Consider the following 27,099-nt stretch of genomic DNA (forward strand, 5'->3'; position numbering starts at 1 on the left):
AACTGAATTTGGCTGTGTGCCTTCCTAACCCCTCCCTCTTGTGGTGGCCATCCTCAATGCCTTCTGTATGAGGAGGAAGACCTCATGGCCTTTTTTTTTTTTTCTGAAGCTTTCAAAAGCTTCAGTTTTGATGAAGAAAACCCCTAGAAAATACAGATATTTTGGATGTGAGCCCAGGGTGTTTCAGGATGTAAAATGTCAGCTGGCATGCAGAAACCGTCCAGAATGAGGATTCGAGAAAAGGGGATTGTCACCTCCTCCAAGAGCGAAATCCTACCTCCATTTAAGTCATTGGGAGCTTTGACGTTGACTTCAGTGGAACCAGAATTTCACCCAAGATATCCTATCAGACGATCAAATGTCTTTACTCTGCTTCTTCATTTCTGAGCTACTTCCTTCCAGCAGTGAATATAACAAACAACCTTTGAGAGAAAAACCTAGTCACTTTCAGTAGCTTTATCTGAGCATATTGTTAGTATCCTTTAAGTAGATCAGCAAGGATTTTTCCAACTCCATTGGACTGAAGAAGTTGGCCAAAATTTTCAAACCTGGGTCCAATTTTGTTTTAAAACGAGTGTCCAAAGTTAGGCTCCTAAGTACATATTTAGACACCTAGATCAAAGAGGTTTGGTTTTCAAAGATGCAGAGCAATGCAGCTCTCAGTGACTTCAATGAAAATCAGGCCAGTTCTATGTAGGTGCCTGAAAGTAGACTTATGAGCCTAATATTAAGAATATAAATTTTGGCTCGGATGCCTGAAGCTAAGCTCCTAAATTCATATTAAGGCAAAAGTGGCCCTATTTTTAGAAGCACTGAGCACTCATATATCCCAGTGAACTTGATGCAGGTGCACAGCACATTTAACAATCAGGCCACTTTTATTTAGGTTACTTTAGGTACCCACATTGTAAATGTCCTTTTCAGCCTAAAAGGCTTGGCTGAATTAACAAAGATCATAACATAACACTAAGTCAAGAGCTCCACTTCAAAAATGATTTATTTTATGCATTACAGGTATGCACAGATGTGCGTTACTTTACAAAGAAAAGGCATGGGGACAGATTTGGCTTTCAGCTACTCCAGTGTAAATCTAGAGTGACTCCACTGACTTCAGTAGAGCTATGCCAGATTTACTCTAATGTAGCAAGAAGCAGAATCTGGTTCAAAATCCCTATTTGAAAGAGTTTATAAGTAGAGGCCAGATCCTGAAGCCTTTCACATGTGCATAATCACAGTGAAGTCACATACACTCAAGTCGTTTGGACTCATGTAAGAAAGGAGAGCAGGATTCGGCGCTAGGCTAGAGAAGATCTGACATGGTTTGGGGAGAAATTACAGCAGGCAAAAGGTGCACAAAGAGCCTTCCACGCTCTGACATCCTGAGGTTTTCTTGTTTTCAGACTGTGCACGTCATGGGTTTAGGTTTAAATAAGTCTAGTTATGCCAAAAGTAGCTGCAGAATAAATACAGCATTATAAAAGACAGACAACATATACATTTTGTATACACTGTCGATTTTGGGCAGGGAAAGAGAAATTCTAATTAAGCAACATTTTAGAAACGGAAGAGAAATATCAGCAAAAGCAAGTTTCAGTTTATTAGGACTCCATATGTTTAGTAGACAGAGAACTGTCCATAAGTAGGAATGCACAAAGTACATGATCCAGATGGTGCATGCCCCCCCTCCCCCAGTCATATGATGTACCTTTCTCCCACATTTTTCTGAAAACTAGTCCAATGATGAAACATGCAAGCTGTGGGTTACAGAAAAATGTTTGATTGAATCATGAACCTGGCCAAGAGAAGAAGAAAACAGCATAGTGTGACTTTTTTATCTATGTATTTTACATTTTCTAAAATACTTTATGTATGTTCTTATCTACAGGGGTGTAATAGGAAAACAGGGATACCAATGTCAAGGTAAGAGAATCTACAGAGAGAAACTAGAATAGATACTAATATATTGTTGCTGTTATGTATCAATAAGCAGGGTTATGCACTACTCATCAGACATAGTATATATATATATATAAGAGCAAGGTTGGAGCTCAAGACTATGCATTAGAATATGAAGGTTTAATAACAGAATCAGTCACTGACTTGTGACTGAGAGCAAGTCACTTAGACAGATTTTCAAAAGTGTCCATTAGCTAGGGTTGGTTCAGCTGAAGTGAGTAGGAGCAGTGCATATTTAGCATCTCTGAAAATCAGACCTCTCACACTGCCATCCAAAATTAGTGGATGTTGCAGCCCTGGTAAAGCTCCCTCTGTTGGACACTGAGCAGGCTGCAGTGTTTGGGTCCTTCCCACTGGGCCTATGTACTTTTAAGCTACCCTGAGTCTGGGTAGACTCCAGCCACCATGTCTTTCTTTGGTATCCTTGGCACATTTCCTTAGTATTGACTAAGTTGAACCTCATGGCCCAGCTGTCCTAGGCTCCCAGGCTCAGTGCTGATCACTTTCCTGGAGCTCCAACCTTGTGAACACTCTGGTTTGCCATTTACCTCTCCAGGAACATGTGATAGTTGAAGTACATAAAACACAGACTTTGTAAGGTTTCTAATATAATTACTCTTGACTTTAGATAGCACACGAGATATACAGAGTTAGACCAAACAATAAAATACCTGTACACATTTTCCTACCCCTGTTTCCTCACCACTCTTGAGCATTCTTTGGGCTTAGGTCAGAATCTTTTAAGGAGTCCAGGATCCTTCCTCTTCCCCTGCCCTCCTGCATGTGGTTTCTCCTCTGGAATATGGAGTTTCTCTCTCTCTGTCTCTAAAATGGTTGGTGACAGACCCTTTCTTTTACAACCTCCAGTCCATTTTGTCATGTGATCTCCTGATCAGCCTTATCAGGTGATCCATTCCTTAATTACCTCCCCCTTGGAGTTCAGACTTGAAAAATTGGTTTGCCCTAGGCAGCAGCCTTCTCTTTCTCCAAAGGTGCTCCATTTGAATGGACAACCATCAAGGTTTAACAACCTTCCATTGGTAGCTCTATGCCAGGTGCATAAATTTCTCCTGTCACCTCCTGTGGGTTTTAGCTCAGTGTGGAGGCAAAAGACATCAGAAAAGACAAACAATCCCCATGTTCAAAATGGAGATTGCAGTCTGACACAGATACACATAGAGAGCCTCCAATAGCAAGCAGAATTCAAAAGCTGTACGTGGACAGATTTCCCATATTGTCACAGTGGACACTTCTGCAAATGTTGGCCTCTCCGTTTCTCACTTTTTTGATCTTGCAAAAGTGGAAGCTTTATCCCATGCTGTTAAGCATTTGTGAACCTTGGATGAGAGGTGCTAATGGCAAAATACTGTAATTAATTAGATTAGATAATTATAGATGTCACCGGTAGCAAATGTTACAGTTAAGATTGAGTAAGTGTTTCCATTTTTACCTCTAATTTCCTATGCTCATAACTTTTCAAAACAGTTGGGGGATGAAATTTTTTCCTGCTTCGGTCTCTGCCAAAGATGGTATTTTTGGAAAGTTTGAGCAAGCTGCATTGTTATTTTTCAAAAAGAACGAGGAGTACTTGTGGCACCTTAGAGACTAACAAATTTATTTGAGCATAAGCTTTCGTGGGCTAAAGCCCACTTCATCAGATGCATGCAGTGGAAAATACAGTAGGAAGATAAATATATATACAGAGAACATGAAAAAATGGGGGTTGCCATATCAACTCTAACGAGACTAATCAATTAAGGTGGGCTATTATCAGCAGGAGAAAAAAAACTTTTGTAGTGGTAATCAGGATGGCCGATTTCAAACAGTTGACAAGAAGGTGTGAGTAACAGTAGGGGGAAAATTAGCATGGGAAAATAGTTTCCCCTACTGTTACTCACACCTTCTTGTAAACTGTTTGAAATGGGCCATCCTGATTATCACTACAAATGTTTTTATATCTATATCTTCCTACTGTATTTTCCATTGCATGCATCTGATGAAGTGGGTTTTAGCCCACGAAAGCTTATGCTCAAATAAATTTGTTAGTCTCTAAGGTGCCACAAGTACTCCTCGTTCTTTTTGCTGATACAGACTAACATGGCTACCACTCTGAAACCTATTTTTCAGTTATGAGAGAGTTGAAAAGATTAGTTTTTCTCATTGTAACAAAAACTTTAAGACACTTTTTTACATAAGAAAATAAGAATTGCTATAATGGAATACACCAGTAGTCCGTCTAGTTCAGTGTCTTGTTATCAAAAGTAGCCAGGATCAGAATAGCCACTCTTTCTTTCATGGAGGACAATTTTTCATCATCTGGAGAACAATGGATTGATAACCTTATAATTGTTATCCCATCTGCTGTATCTGCAGATATTTGTCAACTGTGTCTGTTCCTTTTTTTTCAAATGTAACTGACCCCGGTTCTTGACAAAGCATTTTTGCCTGCTGAAACAATGGGAAATCTTCATTTATTCTTATTAGTAATAATAAATAAATAAGTTAACTTCTTCCTTGTTCTGATTTTACAGTGAATCCCATGTGCCTTTGTGTTTCTTTTAGCATGAAAGCTCTTTAGGCGGGGGCTGTTTTTATCTTCATGTCTTATATAGTGCTGATCCCATTGACTGTGCTAAACAAATAATGAGTTTTTTTTTATATAAGCTGCTATCCAGTGACAGAAATAAGCTATGGCAGAGAGTGTTAAAGATGGTTTGTAATTTTGGGTGCCTTGGATTTTGGTTGCCCATCCTGAGAGTCCCTTAAAGGGTCCTGATCTTCAGAAAGTGCAAAGAATACACCTTCTGAAAGTCAGGACCCTTTAAGGTGTTTTAAATTGTACACCCAAAATCACAAGTCACTTTGGCTCAGATCCTCAAAGGTATTTAGGCTCCCTAAGTTACACTGATGGATCCATTAGAGACAAGACCAGTGATGTAATATCTTTTATTGGACCAAGTGCTGCTGGTGAAAGAGACAAGCTTTCAGCCTGCACTGAGATCTTCAAGTCAACCCAGATCTGCAGATGAACTCTATATAGCTCGAAAGCTTGTCTCTTTCACCAATAGACATAGGTGTGGGAACTATGGGTGCAAGGGGTGCTGCAGCATCCATGGGCTCCCCACTGTCGCCCCTGGCTGCCGGCCCCACGCGCCCAGGCGCCCGGCTGCCACCCCGCACCCAGAGCTTTATTCCCAGCCTCAGCTCAGGGGTGGTGGTGGTGGTCAGGGGTAAGCGGGCTGGCTTTCAGCACGCCAACTACTAAAAATGTTCCAGCGGCAGTGCCAGTACAAGTGGGTCCAATAAAAGATATTATCTCACTCACCTTGTGTCTCTCAAATACTGGGACCAACATGACTACAACAATGTTCCCAACAACAATTTGAGGATCTGGGCTTTTTTAGCCTATGTCTTTCATATCCCAGGGAAAGGGATCCAGTGTTTTAGCCTTTTGACTTCAAGCTTTTACTTTAAAAACTGTCTTCATGAAAACTCATCCTTTCATCCCCTTTTTGTTTACAGTTTGCACTTGTGTAGTCCACAAGAGATGCCATGAGCTTATAATAACTAAGTGTGCTGGTTTAAAGAAACAGGAAACTCATGACGAGGTAAATATTTATAAAATAAATGCTCTAGATAAAAAAGAAATCTTTTTATCTGTTCATGTCACTACCGCCTCCTCCATTTAATCAACAAAAAGGTATGGAGTTTGTTCGGACCCTTCAGGTTTCCACATAGTATAACATTTACTCTTGAATGACAAATCACCGTAACAGCTCCATTTACTTGGGGATTATTGTAAAGCAGTCTGTTCCTGGCTAGCAAGTGTTAGACAAAATCAAAATTCTCTGACATCTCAAAACTCTTTTTTGTTTCCATCCTGCTTCCATTGAAGTTAATGGAAGTTTTGCCATTGAATGCAGTGGGAGCAGGTTCAGACCCTTTTCCTCCCAATTGCATTTAAAGTGGGTGATTCGTTAGCTAACAGTAGTATAAAGACTCTGCTTGTGTATCCTATGTTAACATAAAAGAGTGCCCAGAGGTGACATAAATTATTTACAGGGGGCTTGCTCTAACTGCATGCAGAGCTTCCAAATGTGGAAGAAAGGCAAAACGTAATATTCTGCATTGAATAATGCCCATAGTTAAAAAATAACACAGGAGAGGTTATACCAGTTACTGTGTAGTTAATAGTTTTTCTAAGTTACTTCACAGCTGTGGAGAAATGTTGTGCATAATATAAAAGGGATTATCTATCTATCTATCTAGTATATGTTACCAGATATTTAAGCAAATGATGTCTGCTGATAACGAAATAAACTGTTTTACTAAGCTTGGAAATGATTATATTATTATTTATATCTACCAACAGTACTCACCACTGCTCTAAATATAAAAGAACACAGGACTCCCACCTCAAAGGATGTACATTTTTAAAGAAGACAAAAAACTCACTCCAAACATGGACCCAGATCCTCAGCTGTAGCTAACAAATGCACAGTATGGTTTTGTCTGCACTGACCAAAGATGCGTGTTTACAGTGAGATAATTAACATGTGATAAGAAAAGGAGTACTTGTGGCACCTTAGAGACTAACAAATTTATTTGAACATAAGCATAAGTTGCATCCGATGAAGTGAGCTGTAGCTTATGTTCAAATAAATTTGTTAGTCTCTAAGGTGCCCCAAGTACTCCTTTTCTTTTTGCGAATACAGACTAACACGGCTGCTACTCTGAAACCTAACGTGTGCTAGTTATCTTGCTGTACAATCCTAAATGGAACCAATGGCCTTGTCGTATTAATGTGAGGTAATTAGATGAGATCACCTAGTTTACCTTGCAGTAAAACTGCAGTGCCTTGTCTCCGTTCTGTTTTTACAGAAGGACAGCTAATATGCTTTGATTATTACGTGATAAGACAAACCATTTTTGTCAGTGAACACATAGCCTGTAACTTGGGGAATAGAAAGGGTGTGTAGAGGTGGTTTTAAACCACCTTTGTGCTTCTGCAGTCATGGGCCAGCCAGCCAGATTTGCCTCCACCCCTCCACATAATTTGGAGTAGCATAAAAGATGCTGTAAAGTATACTGTCTGCCAATGGCTGATTTTGCAGTCCTGGCACTTATGGGTGGGGGATACACTCCCCCCACATCTTTCATTTATTTATTTATTTTTACTTGTACACTAACTGAATTTTACTTGTACACTAAGTGGATGTCACTGAGACACCAGCTGCTGGCATTCCCCAGGGCCATTTTTGCAGTGTGTTTCAGATCAGAACAACACGTTAACCTCTGCAGTGAATATTCTGTCCCCTGATCTGGGGAGCAGACGTGCTTTCGCTCCAGAACGTGATCTCTTTCATGGGATTATGATGTAGCCCTGCTGCACCAGTGTTTTGGCTAACAATGATTTTGAGCAGTGTCCACAAGGAGATATGAATTCCTGAGCAGATTTATGTTCCCAGGCTCCAGACTAGTGGACGCTTAGATGCACTGCTGATACGATGCTCTCATTGTTTAGTGGGGTGCTAGCCCACTGGAGAGAAGCCAGTGGTAATAGGAAAGAGGGAGAAAAAGCATTGAAATAAATCTTTTGCTATGCAGTGGGCACCCTTAACTTTTCATGGATGATCTTCAATCAGTAGCTAATGGTACTGTGGATTCCCTGTTCACAGTACCTTGTTTTCTCATCTTACCAATCCAAAGACCAGTGGCATATTAAAAAGCAAGTGGATTGTGACTTCTTTAATTTTTTCCTGTGCTAGCACCTCCCATGCCTGCTCTCAAAACAATTGGGAGCGACTTCCTTGCCTTTCACATGGAGAGATCTCTGCTGATAGCTGTGCAGTTGTTATTTCAAGGAATGCTTGGAAGCAGACTGCAGTCTTTGCACCATCAATTATCTGTGATCTTTTGAACACCAAGAACAAAAAAAAAAAAAAGAAAGAGGTGGAACACTCTGTGGGGAAATAAACCCATTTAAAAGGATGATTACACCAACATGTACCTAGTTCATCTTGTTTCACCTCTGTACTTTTCAGAACATAGCAGGACCCTAATTCACATTGACTATAAAAGCGAATAATTAGAAGTGAAGGGGATTTCAATATGTGGTGCTTTGCTTTTTCCAGCACGTGGGCTCCCAGCGCTTCAGTGTCAACATGCCTCACAAGTTCAGCATTCATAATTACAAAGTGCCCACCTTCTGTGACCACTGCGGTTCATTGCTCTGGGGTCTCTTGAGACAAGGTTTACAATGCAAAGGTAAGGAGAACCACCTCTACTTTAGAGATTTGCTATGTTTCTCAGCCAGTGCATTGGTTTGGGAAGGGCTTGCCTGTCGTAACAGGAAAATACGTGACTATTGCTAAGTCATTCTGTTTTCTAGCAGGTACAGTTAATAGTAAAAAGCAAGTGGCAGCATAGGGCAATAGGAATTGCCATCATGGATCAGAATCTAGTCCATTGTCTTGCCTCTGACAACATCTGGTGCCAGATGCTTCAGAGGAAGGTGCAAGAAACCCTGCAGTAGGTAGCTATGGAATATCCTTCCCACAGGGAATATTTCTTCCTAATCCGATTAGTTAGAGGTTGACATATGCCCAGAAGCATGAAGGTTTGGATCCCTTCAATTTTTCTTGGATATTTTTATTCCTGTAGGATGGAAATTATGCTTTCATATCTTCATGAAGGCTGAGCCTTACCATGCAAGACCAAACTTGAGTCCCAGGCCAAGAAAAAAGAAAGAAAAAAGGTTTTGTATGTCTGGCTGCACCATGTTATGTGGAGGCTAGCCTGCTCCCTCCCATGGTAATTCTGAAAGAATGGGGTTGATTGTGTCCTTTTCCAATATTTGGAACACAGGCGTTGGACTGTGCATCTATTTCCCACCCCAGGTCCAAGCTAGATCATGCACCTGAAATGAACTGGCTGCTCATCCTTAATCTTCTTGACACACGCTGATTTGTGATTTGGCAGGGAAGAGGTGGCCTCAGATCTCCTTGTGGCGGCTAGATTGGGTAATGCAGGGCTTCTTTTCTGCTGAAGGAGGATGTACATTTCCATTTGGTAATGAGGCAGCCTTAAGGACTAGATTCCTCTGAGACAGATAGTTAGTTGTTCTGAAAGGGAAGTAAAGTTTGTCCAAATACTTACAGGGTAATAGCATTTTGGGATCAATGGCGAATCAAATCATCTGTTGTGGGTTTTTAATGGACTATGGCTTGAAGCTCATGCCAAACTTATAAAAATTAATATCTAATGAAATTTAAAACTTTTTTCACATTACAGAGACTGTATCTTCCATAAATTGACAGACTCATCTTAGTAAATTTAAAAACAGGATTAAGTTTACTGCCTGATTTTCCAAAGAGCAGGAGCTAAGGGTGACACATAGAAGGCGTTGTAGTCTACAAATAAAAATATCATCTGCAGTTACACTGGGTAAAAATGAAATTATTAGGGAGCTACCAGTCCTTATGCTTCAGGGCATGAGGTGATCACCAGCTGGAGTCATGAAGAAATTTCTCCCATGGCAGAGTGTTTCACGATAAGGGGCATTGTGAGGCTTAAACCTCCCCTGGAGCATTGAGTGATGGGTAGTGGCAAGACTAAGACCATTATTTTCCTATTATTGCCATCCCTATGTTTCTGTGTCACCTTAATTCTGTTGGCGGGAAATTCAGACCACCCTTTTCAGTTCATCTGGGTCTTGTTGGTATTTGCCATTTCCCCATCAGAACTATAGTCAATCCACCATCTCCTTTCCATTCTATAACACTTAAGCTTCAGTTCCTTAGATTCTGGGCTCTTCTCCCCCTCCACTACCACCACCACATCATCGTCATCGTGGCTGTGTTTTCCTTTTTATGTAAGGAATAGTAAATACACGTACACATGCAATGCTCATGTATAAATAATGGTTCAGCATATAGCGTCTTCATTCCTCTCTTCATGCTTTTCTTATAAAACTGTTTCCTGTAAAAATGCACCACGACCTGCAGGAAATCTAAAATTTACAACCGGAAATGGTTGCTTCTCAGCAGGAGAGTAGTGCTTCCTGTTTTTCTTTTAACTAGTGCCCATCAATGCTCACCTTTCCAGAAACTTGCCTGCTTAAGCACACTCTGCTGTCTTCCTCAATGAAAAGCTTATTCCTAAGAAATGCTCTTCTTTTATCTTGTTTCAGAGTGCTTATTACCCTTCCTCTCTCTGTTTAAATAACCTTACATATTGAGAACACACAGAATTTTCTGCTTTGTTTCATTTCAGCTAGTTCAGCTCTTAATGGCACACAGTTAAGGCTCATAGGCCAAATGTTTGACCTACCAGCTATGTTTTCGATCACAGACACACAAGCACATAAGGATTTCTTCCTAGACCTTTCTGCTCCATTCCTGTGAGTAGGGGGTGTACTGGAACTTCAAAGCTACCTTCTCTCTGCAGTGCTCAGGATTGCTGCTAAATACACAGAGCACATAGACCACCTGTTTCTACAGGACTGCTGTGCAGTGTAACTTGTATTGGACTAGATGTTGGTTAAGATCGTAATAGGAAAATAGTGTGGTAAACTGGACTTAATTCCTGCCTTGTATAATTCTGTTGATACAGGGAGGAATTTGACCAATTGAATTTTAAAGTGAGATAATCTTTTGCATCTAGCGCCTGACAACACTTGTAATTTTGCATGCTCTGTATCTTGTTCCACCAGGGGGCGCTGAAGGCTAAATTATTCAGACGTGTCAGTGGGCTCCCAACAAATCCAATCCACTTTATTTTTAATTAAGTCCATATTCTTTACTATTTTTTTTCTTTCTGAGTAACCAGGAAACTACATGACTTCCCTGGTCATGCTAACATGCTAGTTACAGAGACATTAGTGGGGGAAGGGAGAGAGGGAATCAGGGCATCTTGTGTAGAGCATAATTATCCAAAGGGGGAGATAATTTTATTATGTTATTGGCCTCATATAAAAATTAAAACCAGGTACATGAATACTTGGCTTGTTAGTGTGATGCTGGATTATAGCAATCTTGAGTAAAGCAGATGAAGAGACACTACTGTAAGCAGTTTATTAGAAAGAGCTAGATTAAGGCCTAATTCCGCTCTCCTTGAAGTCAATGGGAGCAGGATTAGGCTTAGTTCAAAGCTCTAAATGTTTTTCTAGTTGGAACATGTGCCTGAGATTTCCAGGCTTATTCGTTTTCTCTGTTGTTGTTGTAAAGGCTGCCTTGCCACTGTCCTGGGGCCTGATGCAGCTCCCATTGACTTCAGTAGGAGCAGGAGAAGTGCCCTGAGGAGTAGCACTGTTCACTGACCCATGATGAACTCAGCATATTCTTTAAGGTTTTTATCAATGTCTTAATAATAATAATAATAATAATAATTAATTGTCATTATTTGTATTACTGTAATGACTAGGAGCCCTAGTCCTGAATCAGGACCCCATGGCGCTAGGCACTGAAACACACTGGATAACATATTCGAAAGCACCTTTTTGGCTGAGATGGTGGTAAAAACCCTGTTGGATATGCTGAAGTGAAAGTAGGCAGTGAGTAAAATTCAGTATATAACTAGGAGAGATAAATGGGCCAAACTGCTGTGCTGTAAATCCAGAGTAACTGTACTGAAGGTAAAAGGAGTTATTTCTGGGTTATCATGCGTGTAACTGAAAGTAGAGGTTAGCCCAGTCACTTTAACGTGTTGCTCAGCCTACGCAGGCCACTACCAGAGTAACTGCATTGTGTGTGTCCAAATGCGTGGAGCTTGAGGTTCCATGTCGAAAACTATTATTTTCAATTTTCTGTTAAAGTTAATATTTTATTGTTATAGTCTTAAGAATAATGACATGGACTCATAATTTTATGTTAGTGTGTTACGTGCCGTTGCAAATTTAGCTACTGAAAGAGAATTATATTTTAAAAGAAATGTTAGATCCTGGAAGATCTGATTGGAATCAAATAAAATGGATATTTTAAAATAAATGTCTATTTCGTTTACTGAAAAACTTTTTTTTCCCACCACACATTTCATTGCAGTTTGCAAGATGAATGTACATAGACGCTGTGAAACAAATGTGGCACCAAACTGCGGAGTGGATGCTAGAGGAATAGCTAAAGTACTTGCAGATCTTGGAGTCACTCCAGATAAGATCACTAACAGCGGGCAACGAAGGAAAAAGGTAACCAAAAATATAATCTCACATAAAAGGAGCAATAAATTAATGAAATGTACATCAGTATTAACAGCTGGCGCTGAATCCTGCCTACTCACCTAACTCACTCAAGAAATCCATTGGAGTCAATGTGCCTATTGAGCTGTAGCTCACGAAAGCTTATGCTCAAATAAATTTGTTAGTCTCTAAGGTGCCACAAGTCCTCCTTTTCTATTCATGTGAGTAAGGCTAAAAGGACTTGGCTCTGGAGTTTTAGCGTACATCATCCCTGGTAAAGTTCTTTGGGGAATCTGTTTTGCTATGGTACAATCTTGCAAACCTGAAGACAACTTAAACAGTCAAGATGGGTTTTATTTTTTATTGGCACAAGGAATTGGACTTTTCAGACGCCAAGGTGACTACTTTGATCTCTCTCTGAAATACATGACTAATATATAAATATGTGTATCTGGTTGAAAACTGTCATGAGATCATCTGATTGCCAGAGGCTAGACTCTACCCTGTGATATTGTTGTAATGATGATAAATGCACTGAAACAACCACAATCTCTTATAAAAAGAAATAGGCTGCAAGCAGGTATTTCCAAAGCAATTTGCTGGAAACTAATTTGCTTTTCCTTGGAACAAAAACCATGGACCACCTAAAATGTATCCTGAATTCAACTGAGTTAATCTGGATTTACAATGGGGCCCTGATCACAATGTGGTCCCATATCTATCTGCATTTGCATGGTGATGGCAGCAGTCTCTCCCCTCTTGAAATGAGTGACTTTTACAGTCAGTTCTTATGAGATCTGTTAGTCCCTTGGCTTTAGATATAATTTTATTTTCACGGTCGACTACATATTTGTCCTGAAATATTAAGAAAACCGTTTAAAGCAAAACAAACAAAAAGTTATAGGAAAATTGGAAAGCAATTAATTGAATAACAAATCTTAGGAAAGACAAATTGCTGTACTGAAATTGCACAAAATGAGTGTGCAGTGCTTGCTAATATTTGATAGCACTGCCATTGATAAAAGTATACAGCAGCTCTGTTTACAAACTTGGTTCTGAAAGAGTCTTAGAATGGGATTTTCAGAAGTGCCTAACACTTTCAGTGGGACTTCTTAGGCTCTTTTGAAAATTCCATCCTTAATTGTCATTTTGTTGAAGGAACTTATTGAAGCATGATTTAAAGCATTATATAACCACACTTGTATTATTATGGGAGCATGTAGAGAGCCCAACCAAAATCAGGGCCCCATTGTGCTCAGTGTGCGAATAGGTAGTAAGAGACAGAGAACTTAGTCTATTTAGACTAAGGGTCAGAGGGGAAACAGAGATGGAAAGACGGAAAATAACTTCCCCGAAGTTGTGCAGCAGCCAGTGGCAGAGACAGGAATAGAGCTTAGTCTCCTAGGTCTAAGTCCACACCCTTATGCCCCGGACTACATGTAATTTTTAACATTGCAGTTATATTAGGTGGAATCTATTAAAATATTTGGCTGAAGGTTAGTAAAACATAGTACATTGCTATACTTTCTTAGTGTTTTGTCTAACTGGGTTTCCTCTAAATATTAAATTCAGTTTTGCCATCTTGTCTTTTGAATTCATTATGGGTGCAAAGGTGTAATGTAAAGAAGAACTGGGCTTGCTATGGAATGTTTTACAGGTAGAAAATATTATCTGGTTTTCCAGTGGCAAAAACTCAGCTAGGGAATATTTGTTTCTAGTATGTCAATTTTCGCTTTGAAATGTTTATGCAACTAAATCCCGTTAATGCTACAATTAAAATTAATTGGAGTTAGGAGCTTAGGCACTTTTGAAAATCCCACTACACACCTATGTGCATCTTTAGGTTCCTGAGTACCTTTACAAATCTGGCCCTAAGTTACTACATGTAGTATTTCAGTGAATGCTGTGATTTGTTTACACTTTGACATTATAACATTGCTCCCCTTTAGAATATCGTATCAGCTTCCTAAATGCTGGCATTCAATTAGCAGTACATCTTTACCTAAAAAGGTAGTTATTTACACCATATACATTTAAGGAAATTTCCATTGACTGTGATGGCACTCAGCACCTTGCGGGATTGAGTCTTTTGTAAATTCTGCTAGCAACAGTGAATGTGTGTGTGATATACCCAGTGAGTGTCCCACTGATTTGACACATTTCAAAAGTGGTGGTGTGTGCCATGCAACTTCAGTGCTCTCTGCAATGAGCGTGTGTAATGTTCCACCAAGGAGAGAGCTCATTATTCGAAAAACTGCCCTGCTCTTGGCCTCAGTTGTGCAATCCTTACACACATACGCACTCTATATGAGTAGTTCCATTAAGGGTACATATCCCCTGATACATTTCAGAGGGTCTATGACATAAGTAACGGCTACTTGTGAGAGTAAGCTTTTCAGGAGCAGGCCCTTTCTGCTTTTAAAGGGGTTTAGTTTAGTTTCTAACAAGATGTGCTCTGTGTACTCCAGGTGCACTTCAATGGAAACTCTGTCCTGTATCTCACTGCAGGGTCCAATAGTAAACTGCAGCTTTTTGGTGCATCTGAGGAAAAAAATGAAATGGGAACTGAAGAGATCATATCCTTGTGCATATCAGATTTTACCCAGGTCATTTGTTTTAGTACTTACAGTAACACTAACACTACTGTTTGAAAAGAAAACCTTCTGCCCATGTGGCTGTTTTTTTTTTTTCAGTAATAAAGTAGCTTTTCATAGAAAACACGTAATCTTAACAGTAGTAGCTTATAAATGAGACAGTCCAGCAACAAACATACCAGTGAGAGGACAGGGGATTTAAAGATGTACGTATGTGCTTTTGTAAGAAATAAATTTTAAAGCTGGTTGAGATCCCATATCATGAACAGAAACACAGGCTTAAAACCTACAAATCAGTATGTTTTAATTGTGAATTGAAAGACATTTTATGGCCCAAACCCAGCATTAAGAGTTAGGGCATCACTAAAAGCTTTGAGGGCATCACTAAGATTTCGGCACAGATCTGTGGACTGTTATTGCTATTACAGGGAAAAGGCAACACCGAGAACTCTGGTCTTGGGGTAAGTAAAATACTGAGCAGCATGAACTCCTACTGACATCAATGACACCTGCCACTGAGGACACTTAGCACCCTGCAGGATTGGACTCTGATGGAAGAACTAATATTTGTTGACTAATTTGTTTAAAAATATATTTGCTTGCAGTTGTTAAGTTCACATGTTACTGAATTGGATTCTTACATAGGCTTTTTTCTGTGCGTTTGATGAGCATTTCATTTAATCTTTAAAGTGAAAGGCTGTACTGTAGGCATTGGGATCTAACTTTTGACACAGGCTGTGAGATGATAATTTAGCAAGGATGAAGTGTACTCAGTTCCCTTTATTCCTTCCCTTTGTGAAGTTACTTTGTTTTTCAAGTTGCTTCTTTTTCACTCTTTGTGTTAGAGGCTCTCACAGCTGAATATCCTTTTGTGGGAATGTTCTTAGCTAATTGCAGGTGCAGAATCTCAGCAGCCGGTTCCTGGAACCACACCTTCAGAAGAAGACAGGTCGAAATCAGCACCAACCTCTCCATGTGATCAGGGTTAGATACCTGTTTTGTTTTCATACCAATAAATATTGCTTTAGTGTCAGTCTCTATGAGGAATAATAGTGCTGTTACAATGGACCCCGGCCTTGATAGACAATCTGATTCAAATTAAACAAGGAGTGTGAGCCACAAAAAGTCACCTTCAGGGATCTGGGAATCTGATGGGAAATTTGTGAATTGTAGTTAAAAAAAAAAACACCTTTGAAAGGGGCTGATTCTCCTCTCCTTTACACCAGTATATTTCATTGACTTCAAAGTGAAACTCAGGGAAACTGTGAACCCACAAGAGAGAGTTCACGTGAACCCTGAATCTTCAGAGGAGTTAGTGTGCATTCCTCATTTATGCTGATGTGTCTGGAAGCAGAATGGTGCCTGTAGCACTAGAAAGTGAAAGTGTCAGCATGATCTATTTATTTAGATTGAATGCCTTGCATCACATTAAATGTAGTGGTCACCCTTAAAAACGTATGAATTTCATTAGCTAAGTCCTTAGATAACTAAATAACTAAGAGATTCAGCAGTATATTTCTTATAGTGAGAAGAGGGACGGAATTGCCTGCAATAGCATGGGACTGGACTGGATTGGGTTTGTAGAGAAGTCAATCTGTTGTTCCCACCTTTTCACAGAAATCAAAGAACTTGAAAACAACATTAGGAAAGCTTTGTCGTTTGACAATCGAGGAGAAGAACACAGAGCGACGGCAACATCATCAACAGACAATCAGCTTAATAAACCTGGGGAGAATGGTGAAAACGGGGAAGTCAAACAAGTCCAGACCAAACGAATGGGCCTTGAAGAGTTCAACTTCATTAAAGTATTAGGGAAAGGTAGCTTTGGCAAGGTTGGTGGCTTTCTCTGATTTGATGGATTATTTTTGACTCTGCTGTATGCAATACTAATGTTAATATTGCCTAACGTGCTCCCACCACAGGGGTTTCTTTCTTGTCTTTCTTATTGGGATAGTCAGCTTTCAAAATAGTAATTTTCATGCATATGTATCCTGCTGATTAGATAGAATTAATTTACTGTTTAAATCATTATAAAAAATGAGGGCTAAGAGATTTGAACTAGATGTCAAGATTTCACTATTGAAATTGCATTAACTAAATGTAGAATAAATACTACTTGACAGGGCAAATAACAACAGTGGGTGTATTCCAATAGGAAACAGGAGTATAGAAATGACATTATGGGATTCTGTGTTTGTTCTCTCTCCAGGTGATTTCCACTTCAAATTTGCTCACTTTGCAAGGCAAATGATGGGTGGTTGTTTTTGTCCAACTTCCAGCCTTAAAAATTCCACATGCCATGTGAAAATTAAGTTGTGTTTGGTCTCCATCCCTCCTCTAGCTGAGTAGCAGCAGCCTGATGGTTTCATTGATGATGAAAGAGACCAAGATATAATCCAGTTCATTCTGTGATAGTTGCATTGTGCCCCTCAACACTAGCAATAGTAAAATCATGGTTTTCTCAACAAAGGAAACAAAAATGATTTGAAGGCTGGAGCTGTGCTAAGATTTTATAACAATCCGCCCCCCCCCGCAAGCCAGGCAGACCTCACCTGATTTTGGTTTCATTATTGATGTGAAACCCAGATAAGATTCACTCAGTGTTTTAAACGTTTGAGTGAGCCTGGACTATATTTTGGGCAATTAATGAGCCCATTAATGGTTTGATGAAAACCTTGCAAAGCTCTGTGGTTTTGGCTGAGTTTGACTTTGAGTTGACCAAATGAATTTGGAATGAGTGAAGCTTGTATAAATTCCATCACATGCCTACACAGGTGTTGATCTACTGGCTGCTTTCACTGGTGCTAGTGCTTGAAAAATGAGCATGCAGGTATTTCTGCATGCAGATTTGCATGCACGCTAATTAAGCTGTTAATATTTTAGCATACTTCTTGGGAGGGAGAAAAGGGGAAATAATTAATGGAATTATGGGGGCTGGGGCACATGACTTGTGAGGAGAGGTTGAGGGAACTGGGCTTATTTAGTCTGCAGAAGAGAAGAGTGAGGGGGGATTTGATAGCAGCCTTCAACTACCCAAAGGGGCATTCCAAAGAGGATGGAGCTAGGCTGTTCACAGTGGTGGCAGATGACAGAACAAGGAGCAATGGTCTCAAGTTGCAGTGGGGGAGAGGTCTAGGTTGGATATTAGGAAACACTGTTTCACTAGGAGGGTGGTGAAGCACTGGACTGGATTACCTAGGGAGTTGGTGGAATCTCCATCCTTAAAGGCTTTTAAGGCCCGGCTTGACAAAGCCCTAACTAGGATGATTTAGTTGGGGTTGGTCCTGCTTTGAGCGGGGGGTTGGACTAGATGACCTCCTGAGGTCTCTTCCAGCCCTAATCTTCTATGATTCTGTGAATAAAAATAATGAGTAATAATTTACTGACTGGTCTGATCTTCCTCACTGTGAGTATCTTGCAAGGATTTATCTGGAGTTCAGAGGTAGCACTAAGAAGATAATAGTGAGGGCATGTGAGAACAAGAAGTAATTATTTCCAAATTGGCAAATCTTTTCCCTTAGGCAGCAGAACTGGTGCAATTCCACTCTGCGGCACTAAGTGGAAGAAGCAGGAGCCTGTGGAAGGGCTGAAAACACCATGCATGCTTCAAAGCTTTAATTCTCAGGGGGCTCACTCTGGGTATGTAGACATATGCACTGCAGAGGGTATGTCTACACTGTGATTAAAAGCCCAGAGCTCCGAGTCTCAGTGCCCAGGTCAGCTGACTCAGGCTCATGGGGCCTAGGCTGCAGGGCTATAGAATTGCCATGTAGACATTTGGGCTCAGGCTAGAGCCTCTGAGGGGGAAGGGTATCAGAGCCTGGGCTCCAATCCAAGCCCGAACATCTATACTGCAATTTTATAGCCCTGCAGTCTGAGCCCCACCACGAGCCCAAGTCAGCTGACTCAGGCCAGCTGCCACAGGGTTTTTTTCACAGTGTAGACATACTATTGAAAGCGAGTGAGGGTGGAAGGGAATGTGTGGAGCTGGAGCTATACAGAACTACAGTAATTACCTTTTCAGTGTGCTGTGCTCTGTGGTGAGTAAGAGGTAAGGATGAAACATGGGAATCTGCTGCTACACAGATCCACGCTTGATTCCTCCAAAATAAAGAGGTCTCTGCCTATACAGGGGTTCCTGCAGTACCAGCTCTGGAGCAGCTCTTTGTCTCCTTATTCCTCAATACCCAATCAGTCTCCATAGAGTACCTCTGTACCATGCCCAGACAAGCCAAACTCAGGTTTGAATGGGACAGGACTTTTCCCTCAAATAGATGTTGATTTTGGGTGCTCTTTTCAGGTTGTTACAGTGATGTGCATTGTTATTTTGAACAACAACATTGTTGCAGCACTTTCCAAAAGGGGAACTAAACCCATATTATGCTCTAGCTTTGCCCCCTTCCCTGTTTTCCAGATCTCAGCAGTGGGGCAGAGAAGGCAAGCTGTAAGGTACTGGATAACAAGGATTTAACGGCCTGCATTCTTAACTAAACTGAACGAAGCATACATTGGGTGACTGATATTCAAAGTTCTACTAAAAGTGTCCATTTTAAAATGTGAATTTCTTCAGCTACTTAGCTACATAAAAATAGACAACCTGAGAGTACTGTGTGAGTGCAGTTATCCTTTCAATTGCTCTGTACTTTTCAAATCTGTACACACATTTTTTTTATTGCATTTAAATTTGTCACGTATAATATATTTGTCTGATTGTCTGTGCTCTATATAAGCAAAGATTTCTACTGATTCTAGGTCATGCTAGCTGAGCTAAAAGGTAAAGATGAAGTATATGCGGTGAAAGTCTTAAAGAAAGATGTCATCCTTCAAGATGATGATGTAGACTGTACAATGACAGAAAAGAGAATTCTGGCATTAGCACGGAAACATCCCTATCTAACACAACTTTACTGCTGCTTCCAGACCAAGGTATGCTAAATAAGCATGTTGATTAACTTTCGTCAAGAGAGCTGTACAACAGTATTGTTAAGTATTTGCAGTTCAAAATGAAGCTGCATAAAAGGTACCAATACATAGTGTTTTGAAATATTTCTTGGAGGATTTCAGTGACGCCTCAGAAGCATGAAATTTGAATGGGCTCTACTTTTAACTTGCATGTTGTCAAGAAATCAAAGGAAAATGGTATATCCAGCTCTGCTTGCCCAAACAGAATCTTCATGGCAAATATAGTGCCATTATTAAACAGCATAAATACTGTGTTGCCTTGTACATGACAGAAGATGGCAGTAGAGAAACAACAATAGGTTACTGAGTTATCCTTTCTGTGTACGATAATAGGGTATATCAGTGGCTTACATAACTGAAATAAAAATGTTGTTAGTGTCCAGTATGCAGAAAAAGAGAGACCCAAATTGTTCATTAAAACTCTGTTTTCGTTAACTCTGACAGAAATAAGATTACAGGAGAACCCTCCTGCGGTTCATATTTTCAGTTTCTTATGCTGTAAAATGAAGCTGATGTTTGCAGAGTTCAAAAAGAAGAGGAGGCAGATATGTTGCCCTTCAAATCAACTCCTATAAAACTAATGCTGTCCATGAGGTAGGAGGACAGCAAAAGCTGATAATAAGATCCTTACTCCCTAAACTATTCCCTTCTCGACTGTGTGTTCACTGTTAGGGATTCTGATATGGAATCCCTCTGCAGACTGGGGTTGCTACCAAAATGTAAGCACTCTGTAATCTGAAACATTCTGTTTGGATGGTGAGTGAATTGTTTAGACTCTCTGAAACTGTTAATTAGGATGTTAGAGACTAGTCCTGTTCAGTGCTAATTTCCATACTTCATCCCCATAGCCCTTTATTTCTCTCTGTCATCCAGCAGAGCAGACAACAGTCGTCTGTTTTTCACCTGGTAGATAAAGGTTCTCTTGTACTTTGTGTCACCTTGTTGACTTCAGTGGGAGTTTTGCCTAAGGACTGCAGAATAAAGCCTAATTTGTGAATAAGCGGTTTTGTTGATAGAATATCACTTATTGTATCTGGTTAAAACCTTAAAAATATCCATAACCTTAAAAAGTTCTTTTAAAATATTACATGTTCCAAATCATTAACCCCATTTAAGTCCATGTAAATTTTGTCGTTAACTTAAATGGGACCAGGATTTGGTCCTTGGAGAAAACACAATATTTAGACTTAAAATGTATAAATACATAAATAAATGGATATATATAAAATAGAATACTTGAAAATCAGTTATATTACTTACCAGCCAAGTCCTGAGTTCAGGGTTCTTTTTCAGCAAAGGATGATATTTGAATTCTTGGGGCAAAGTCATCCTTGGTGTAACTCTATTAAAATAAGTGGAATTAAACCAGGAAGAATTAGCCCATTGTACCTAATTCAAAGACATTAAACCAACATTAGGCATAACAAAAATCTTACTGTTTAGTTGCACAGCAGAACCAAAAATGTATATGCACAAATGAGCAGTTAAATGTTTACCTGACTTATACTTGAATTTGCTATGGCTTTACGTGCAATTGTGGTAATTAGATGCATGCAGTTATGGAATATCTGTGCCTAAAAGGTTTTTGAACAGAATTGTCAGGAAAAATTGTTTAACTGAACAGTTGATTAAGAAGACAAGAAATTTGGTTAGTGTGTTGTAGGAAAATTGTCAGTAGTATCTAGATTACAGTTTTCAAATTTTCCATTAGCAGATTGTTGGCATAATCTCACAGTATTTAAAGCAATGGGGTTTTCAGCCTTTCACATCTTCTGACACTAACACAAATAATGTGTTAGGAACATATATGAAAAAAATCCAAATAAAGTTTATTTCTAGCAAAGATACTTCAAAGAATCCGAGGATCATTCTAATTTGAATTTCAGTTGAGTTTCAGAATGTTTGAACACACTACTCTTACAATAATAGATGAGGCATTTAGAGGAAATAGATTTCATCAACAGAGAGAGATTTTCAGGACTAAGGGAGACCAGACCTCCTGAAATGTAAATAAATATACCATCCTGCTGATACAAGTCATGTGACTGGGGAATGTTAACATCAATAAAGGCCAACTTTTCATATGATAAATTATGCCACTGCTGTTCCCTCCCTGCTTCACTGGTTCCCTTCCTTTCCATTCCCAGCCCATACCATCTTTCCTGTGACACTTCTGAATTGCCTTCTTCCCGCTCTCCAAGCCATTTCCCAGTGTAAGAGATTCACAAATTTGTATATAGCTCCCACTGACATCCTCTCAGTCCTCTGTTCTCCTCCCCCTTTGCTTCCATTCAGGCCATCTCTCCACCAAAGAGACTATTCAATACTTCCCCTTTCTCAAGGAGAATAACTAGACTAGAGTTTGTGGTCAGTTAAAACTTGAATGAACTGATCACTAAGTAACTTGAGTGAACTAACGAATTTACAGTCCTTAGTCTAGACACCTAACAAGTGTTGTTCCAAGACACAGTGAGATATATTTGACTGTGATACAGTCTCCTATGGGAAATAGTGGGGACCCCCATTGGTTTATGTGAAACTTTAATCATGCATAGACCTTTTGCTGGCATTCCATGCAAGGGTTGATTTCACTCAATGTTATATTAGCAGAGAGCAAAAGCTGAGCTTGTAATTCTCACAAGAAACCTGAGTCTTTAAGAATTAAGCTCATCCTGTTAAACAACAGAAAAAATACCATGTGACCTATTTGTCCAGTCAAAACAAAGCAACACATCTCAATAATGAAATATTTCAAAGAACTGCTTGTGAACAATCTACAAAGGACTCTTTGTAGAAGTTGTACAAAAACATAATTAATACATCTGCAAAAATTGTAAACTGTGTGTGAATTGGGGGGAAAACAGCTATATTATTCACTGAATTATTTGCTCAGCTCCAATAAAAAACCAGGTAGGGAAGCAGTTCTTAAACAAGCACAGTGTACAATAAAAATAGCTTTGCTGAGACAAAGTCTTTTGCACAGTAGAGCCAAAAATGTTTCAGACGTAAGTGTCGGATTAATTATTTAGACTAAAATTGTCTGCAGTAGGAGATCAAGGTTCTGAGCCTCTCAGAACGGGGCCCTACAATAATGATCCTGCTGGAATTAAATTTTACAATTCAGATATATCTTATTGCTCATACTGGGGAAGACTGGCACTGTATTAAAGTGCTTGATGTTTGTTTTCTGTAAATAACTTTGTTTTATCTTTTATTCCCTTCCCCACAAAAATTAACACTTCTAAAAGGTGGGAGCCTTCCCTTGCATACTGTAAAATGTAATTAAACCTATGCGGACAGTGCAGAGAAGTTGCTCAGTACAGATTGCATGGCAAGACACACTGTAGTGTTTGCCTTCATAATGTGGTGTTGTAGCCATGTTGGTTCCTTATGTTAGAGAGAAGGTGGGTTTGCTAATATCTTTGTCTTTTATTAGTGAAAGAGACAAGCTTTCGAGTTTACACAGAGCAGACCTGAAGAAGAGCTCTGTATAAACTCAAAAGCTTGTCTCTTTCACCAGCAGAAGTTGGTCCAATCAAAGATATTACCAAACCTACCTTATTTCTTCATAAGGTAGACATTTTAATCTGTTCAGATATCCTTTTCATTAAGATGTTTTTCTAAATTATCTTATAGTCATCATTGCTATACTACAGAAAATATTTTAAATTATTTTGGAAAGCCATGGGCCCAATTCAGGAACTAGGTCAAGTGGATGCTAATATGCTAACTTACACGTTAATATTGCTTTAACAATGCTTCTCGGTTTTGACTGGCAACAGTGTCGAACAGCCTCCCCAGAAGATGAGAAGAGCATACATTGGGTCCATAGCCTGCAGACATTTACACACATGCTTAACTTTAATTACATGAATATTCCCATTTGACTTCAAGATTGGAACCATAATCTGTACAAGGGTCTCAACTGAGCAAATCATGGAAGCATGTGTTTTACTTTAAGCCAGTGCTTAGATTCATTGACAAAGCCAAGCACGTGTTGAAGTTCTTGGTGAATGGGGATGGATTTAAGCATGCGTTTTGCTGAACTGGGAGACTAGAAGAAAATTAAAAGATATTTGAAAACTTTTGTGAAACTCCCATCTGTTGTTCACCCATCTTATAAACTGAACAAATAATGCAGGGGGAGATGTTGAATAATTAAATTAAAATACCGGTAATATCATGAAAGGAATTGTTCCTAACTTCCTAAAACACAACCTTTTGCTGCTGAATTTTTTTCATGTTTTGTTTCAAACCTAAAGGTAAACTTTTCTAAAAGATTGATCAAAACCAGCTCAGTGTTTTGAAGGTACTTGAACATAGAATAAAATATGCTTTCAGTATATTTTTATTAGAAATGTTATGCTTGAATAATTTGAAAAAGGAAGGATGCTAGATGCTTCAAATGTGGTTTGTTTTATAGACAGGTGGTCAGAGTAGATGGTCATAATTGTCCCTTTTTGCCTTATAATCTATTAATTATACTGAGATGTTAACATCAAGACAATTTGATGAAAATTAGTTTTAACAGATGGATTGATGAATGTTTAAAGTCAGCTTTCTAGTGCATTTGCATTGGAAATTTTTCTTCCTCATGAATATGAATGAGAGTATAGTTATTCCCCCAAGCCCTCATGAGGTTAGTAACCATTATCCCCATTTTATAAATGGGGAACTGAGGCACAGAGAGATGTTACACGGGAAGTCTGTGGCAGAGCTAAGAACTGAACACAGGTCTCCGGAGTCCCCGTTCAGTGCCTTAACCACAACATCATCTCTCCTCTCTTCTATACTGGAATACTTCTCCAAGGATAGTGTGTGTTGTTTCTAAAGAAAAATCTAGCTATTTAATACATTTCTGCCATTCTGTTAGAAAATAGTCACACATTTTAATATGAATATGTAATGTGTATGTCTTCATACATTTGTGCACATGTATCATGTTTGTGATTAAGAAATCTAGATTTGTTAAATTTTATCTTTAGAAGTCAGCTTGTACTTTGGGCATGAAGCAGTAATAATAGGAATAAAGAGCTGCTCGTAAGGTGGGGGGAGCATAGAATACTGTGTCCTTATTACAGATGGCATTATCTGTCGTAAAAGTTTCATTAAAATGATGTGGGATGTCAAGTGGCAAGAGGAATAAACTGGCTAGTTTGAACTTTCATGCTGTCTGTCATTTATAGATCATGATGTGACTCATTTAATACATATTTATCCAATTCATTGGTCTTCTGTATTTAATTTATAAACCAGGTTTCTGGAAGAGAAATTTCAGTTATTTAAACAATATATTTATTTCATCTTTAAAGTGCTTTATGAACATACATTAATATCCAGAACAGCCCTGCCATGAAGGTGAAATCAGTAGGCATTGTTATCTCCGTTGTACAAATGGAAGAGATTAAGGCCAAAAGTGACTGCTAATTTTGGCTTCCTCAAATTTTAAATACCCAACTTGACACTTTGAGTCTGGCTTTCAGAGGTGTCTAAAGTTGGGCACTCAAAATTAGTAGCCACTTTGGGAACTTTTGGCATCAGTGACTTCCCCTAATGTGAAAAAAAATGAGTCACTACCAGAGTCTCACTTAGAACTCAGGTTTCTGGCTCTCAATCCTTTCTTCAGACTGGTAGACCATGCTTCACCTGCGAATGGAGAATGTAGAGAAAATAATATAGGGTAATATAATTTTGTCCCTGTTTATTGGTAGGACAAGCAGGAAAGATTCAAGAGTGAACTGTTGAAACATGATTCACTACATGGTGCAAGTATAGAGTCCTACAAGTGTGTGTGTGGGGGGGGGGTTTCTTAGTATGCGGGTAAGCTTTTAGTCTTTCAGGAAATACTGTGTTGTTGGTAGTTTTGTTATACAGTTTTCCTTCGAGAGAATCTGTGGCAGATAACAGGGAGATTTCTAGAAAAGGGGATTTCCTGCATGCTGTTTGTAACTGCCTCTGTTCCAGGACAGGTGTGTCTATATGTGTACATGAAACAAGCTAAACTTAGGGTATTCCCACTGATTTCCCTCCACTGGGAAGGCAGCCTGCAGGACCTCAGAATTCTGCTACCACTCGACAGGGCAAATCTGATGTCGGAAGCAAGACATTAGTATCAGAAGAAGGGGCGGAGCTGTTATCAAAAGAGGGGCATTAGTGTCAGAAGAAAGGTAATTATCTATGGATGGATGGATAAAAGAAAACCCTGACCTCAGCAGAAAAGGGACAAGAACCTGAGACAACATGAACTAGTGACTTTGCTATTGCTGTTGATTCTTATGTGGCAGGCAATTGGATACTGGGATGAAGGACAACAGTATAAAACCCTAAGACAAACAGATAGTATCATTTAGCATTCACGTATTATGGAAGCGATTCCATTTTTCACCTTATCAGAGTATGCTCAGCAGGGATGTCAACTCACTCTGTGCAGAAGACACAAAGATCATTCTGTGCAACGTAGTTAGGTCACCTAACCCCCCATTGTAGGTGCAGCTAGGTTGATGAAAGAATTGTTCTGTCAACATCTTAGACAGGTGGCTTACCTATATTGATGGAAGAACCTCTTCCATTGATGTAGAAAGCATCTACACCAGTGGTGGACAACCTGCGCTGCTTCCCGCAGCTCCTGTTGGCTGGGAATGGCAAACTGTGGCCCCTGGCAGCTGCAGATGGCCGTGCAAATGTAAACAGACAGTCTGGTGGCCCACCAGCAGATTACCCTGGCGTGCCCACCACTGGTCTACACTGCAGTGCTACAGTGGCACATTGCAGCACCACAGCCTTGCCATTGTCCATAGACATACCCTTAGATTGTGAGCCCTTTGGTGTAGGAACCATTTCTTCTTTTGTGTTTGTACAGCTCCTAGCACATTGTTGTTGTTGGAAGGATGTTCTTGTATTTAAAGCACTGACTGCAATTTAGGAGATTCAGTTTCAGTTCACAGCTCTGTCACAGATTTCCTGTGACCTGGGCAAGCCACCTAATCCTCTGCTTCAGTTCCCAATCTGTAAAACAGGAATGATAATTCTTCCTTTTCCCATCCTTTGTCTGCCTTGTCTATTTAAACTGTAAGCTCTTTGTGGCAGGGGCAATCTCTCACTATGTGTATGTACAGCACCTAGTACAATGAGGCCCCTGATACCAGAAACAAATAAGTCATTAGAATCTATGCCTTAGTTCCCTGACTACTGACTAAAAATGTCAATATTATCAGGAAATTTGCATCCAAAAATTAGGCTATGCTAAAAAATAAACATACAGAAATTAATATTAATAGAAATGGCATGTATTGTTATTTAAATGACAGTGCAAACCGGTTGTTGTTTGTTTAAATATTTGTTTGTTTGTGTAAATATTCCCATGCAGTTTTCACAATTCACACACTGCAGTATTATGGATAGCATGAGAACCAG

General features: G+C 39.5%; 1 protein-coding gene across 5 annotated transcripts in view; it reads left to right on the forward strand.

Annotated features, from left to right (window-relative positions):
• The window catches only part of PRKCE (protein kinase C epsilon), a 507,167-nt gene that overhangs the window by 314,631 nt on the left and 165,437 nt on the right, over positions 1-27,099 (forward strand). For 3 of the 5 annotated variants that reach the window (XM_027825224.3, XM_007062802.4, XM_043543789.1), the window contains 8 exons: positions 1,886-1,920; positions 5,479-5,564; positions 8,091-8,223; positions 11,997-12,139; positions 15,153-15,185; positions 15,612-15,708; positions 16,342-16,556; positions 19,477-19,650. In XM_027825224.3, coding sequence (XP_027681025.1) covers positions 1,886-1,920; positions 5,479-5,564; positions 8,091-8,223; positions 11,997-12,139; positions 15,153-15,185; positions 15,612-15,708; positions 16,342-16,556; positions 19,477-19,650 — 916 coding nt within the window. The remainder of the gene's footprint in view (positions 1-1,885; positions 1,921-5,478; positions 5,565-8,090; positions 8,224-11,996; positions 12,140-15,152; positions 15,186-15,611; positions 15,709-16,341; positions 16,557-19,476; positions 19,651-27,099) is intronic. The other 2 variants (XM_007062803.4, XM_037895851.2) reach the window with 1 other exon arrangement.

This window comes from Chelonia mydas, chromosome 3, assembly GCF_015237465.2.
Source record: "Chelonia mydas isolate rCheMyd1 chromosome 3, rCheMyd1.pri.v2, whole genome shotgun sequence".
Taxonomy (NCBI): Eukaryota; Metazoa; Chordata; order Testudines; family Cheloniidae; genus Chelonia; species Chelonia mydas.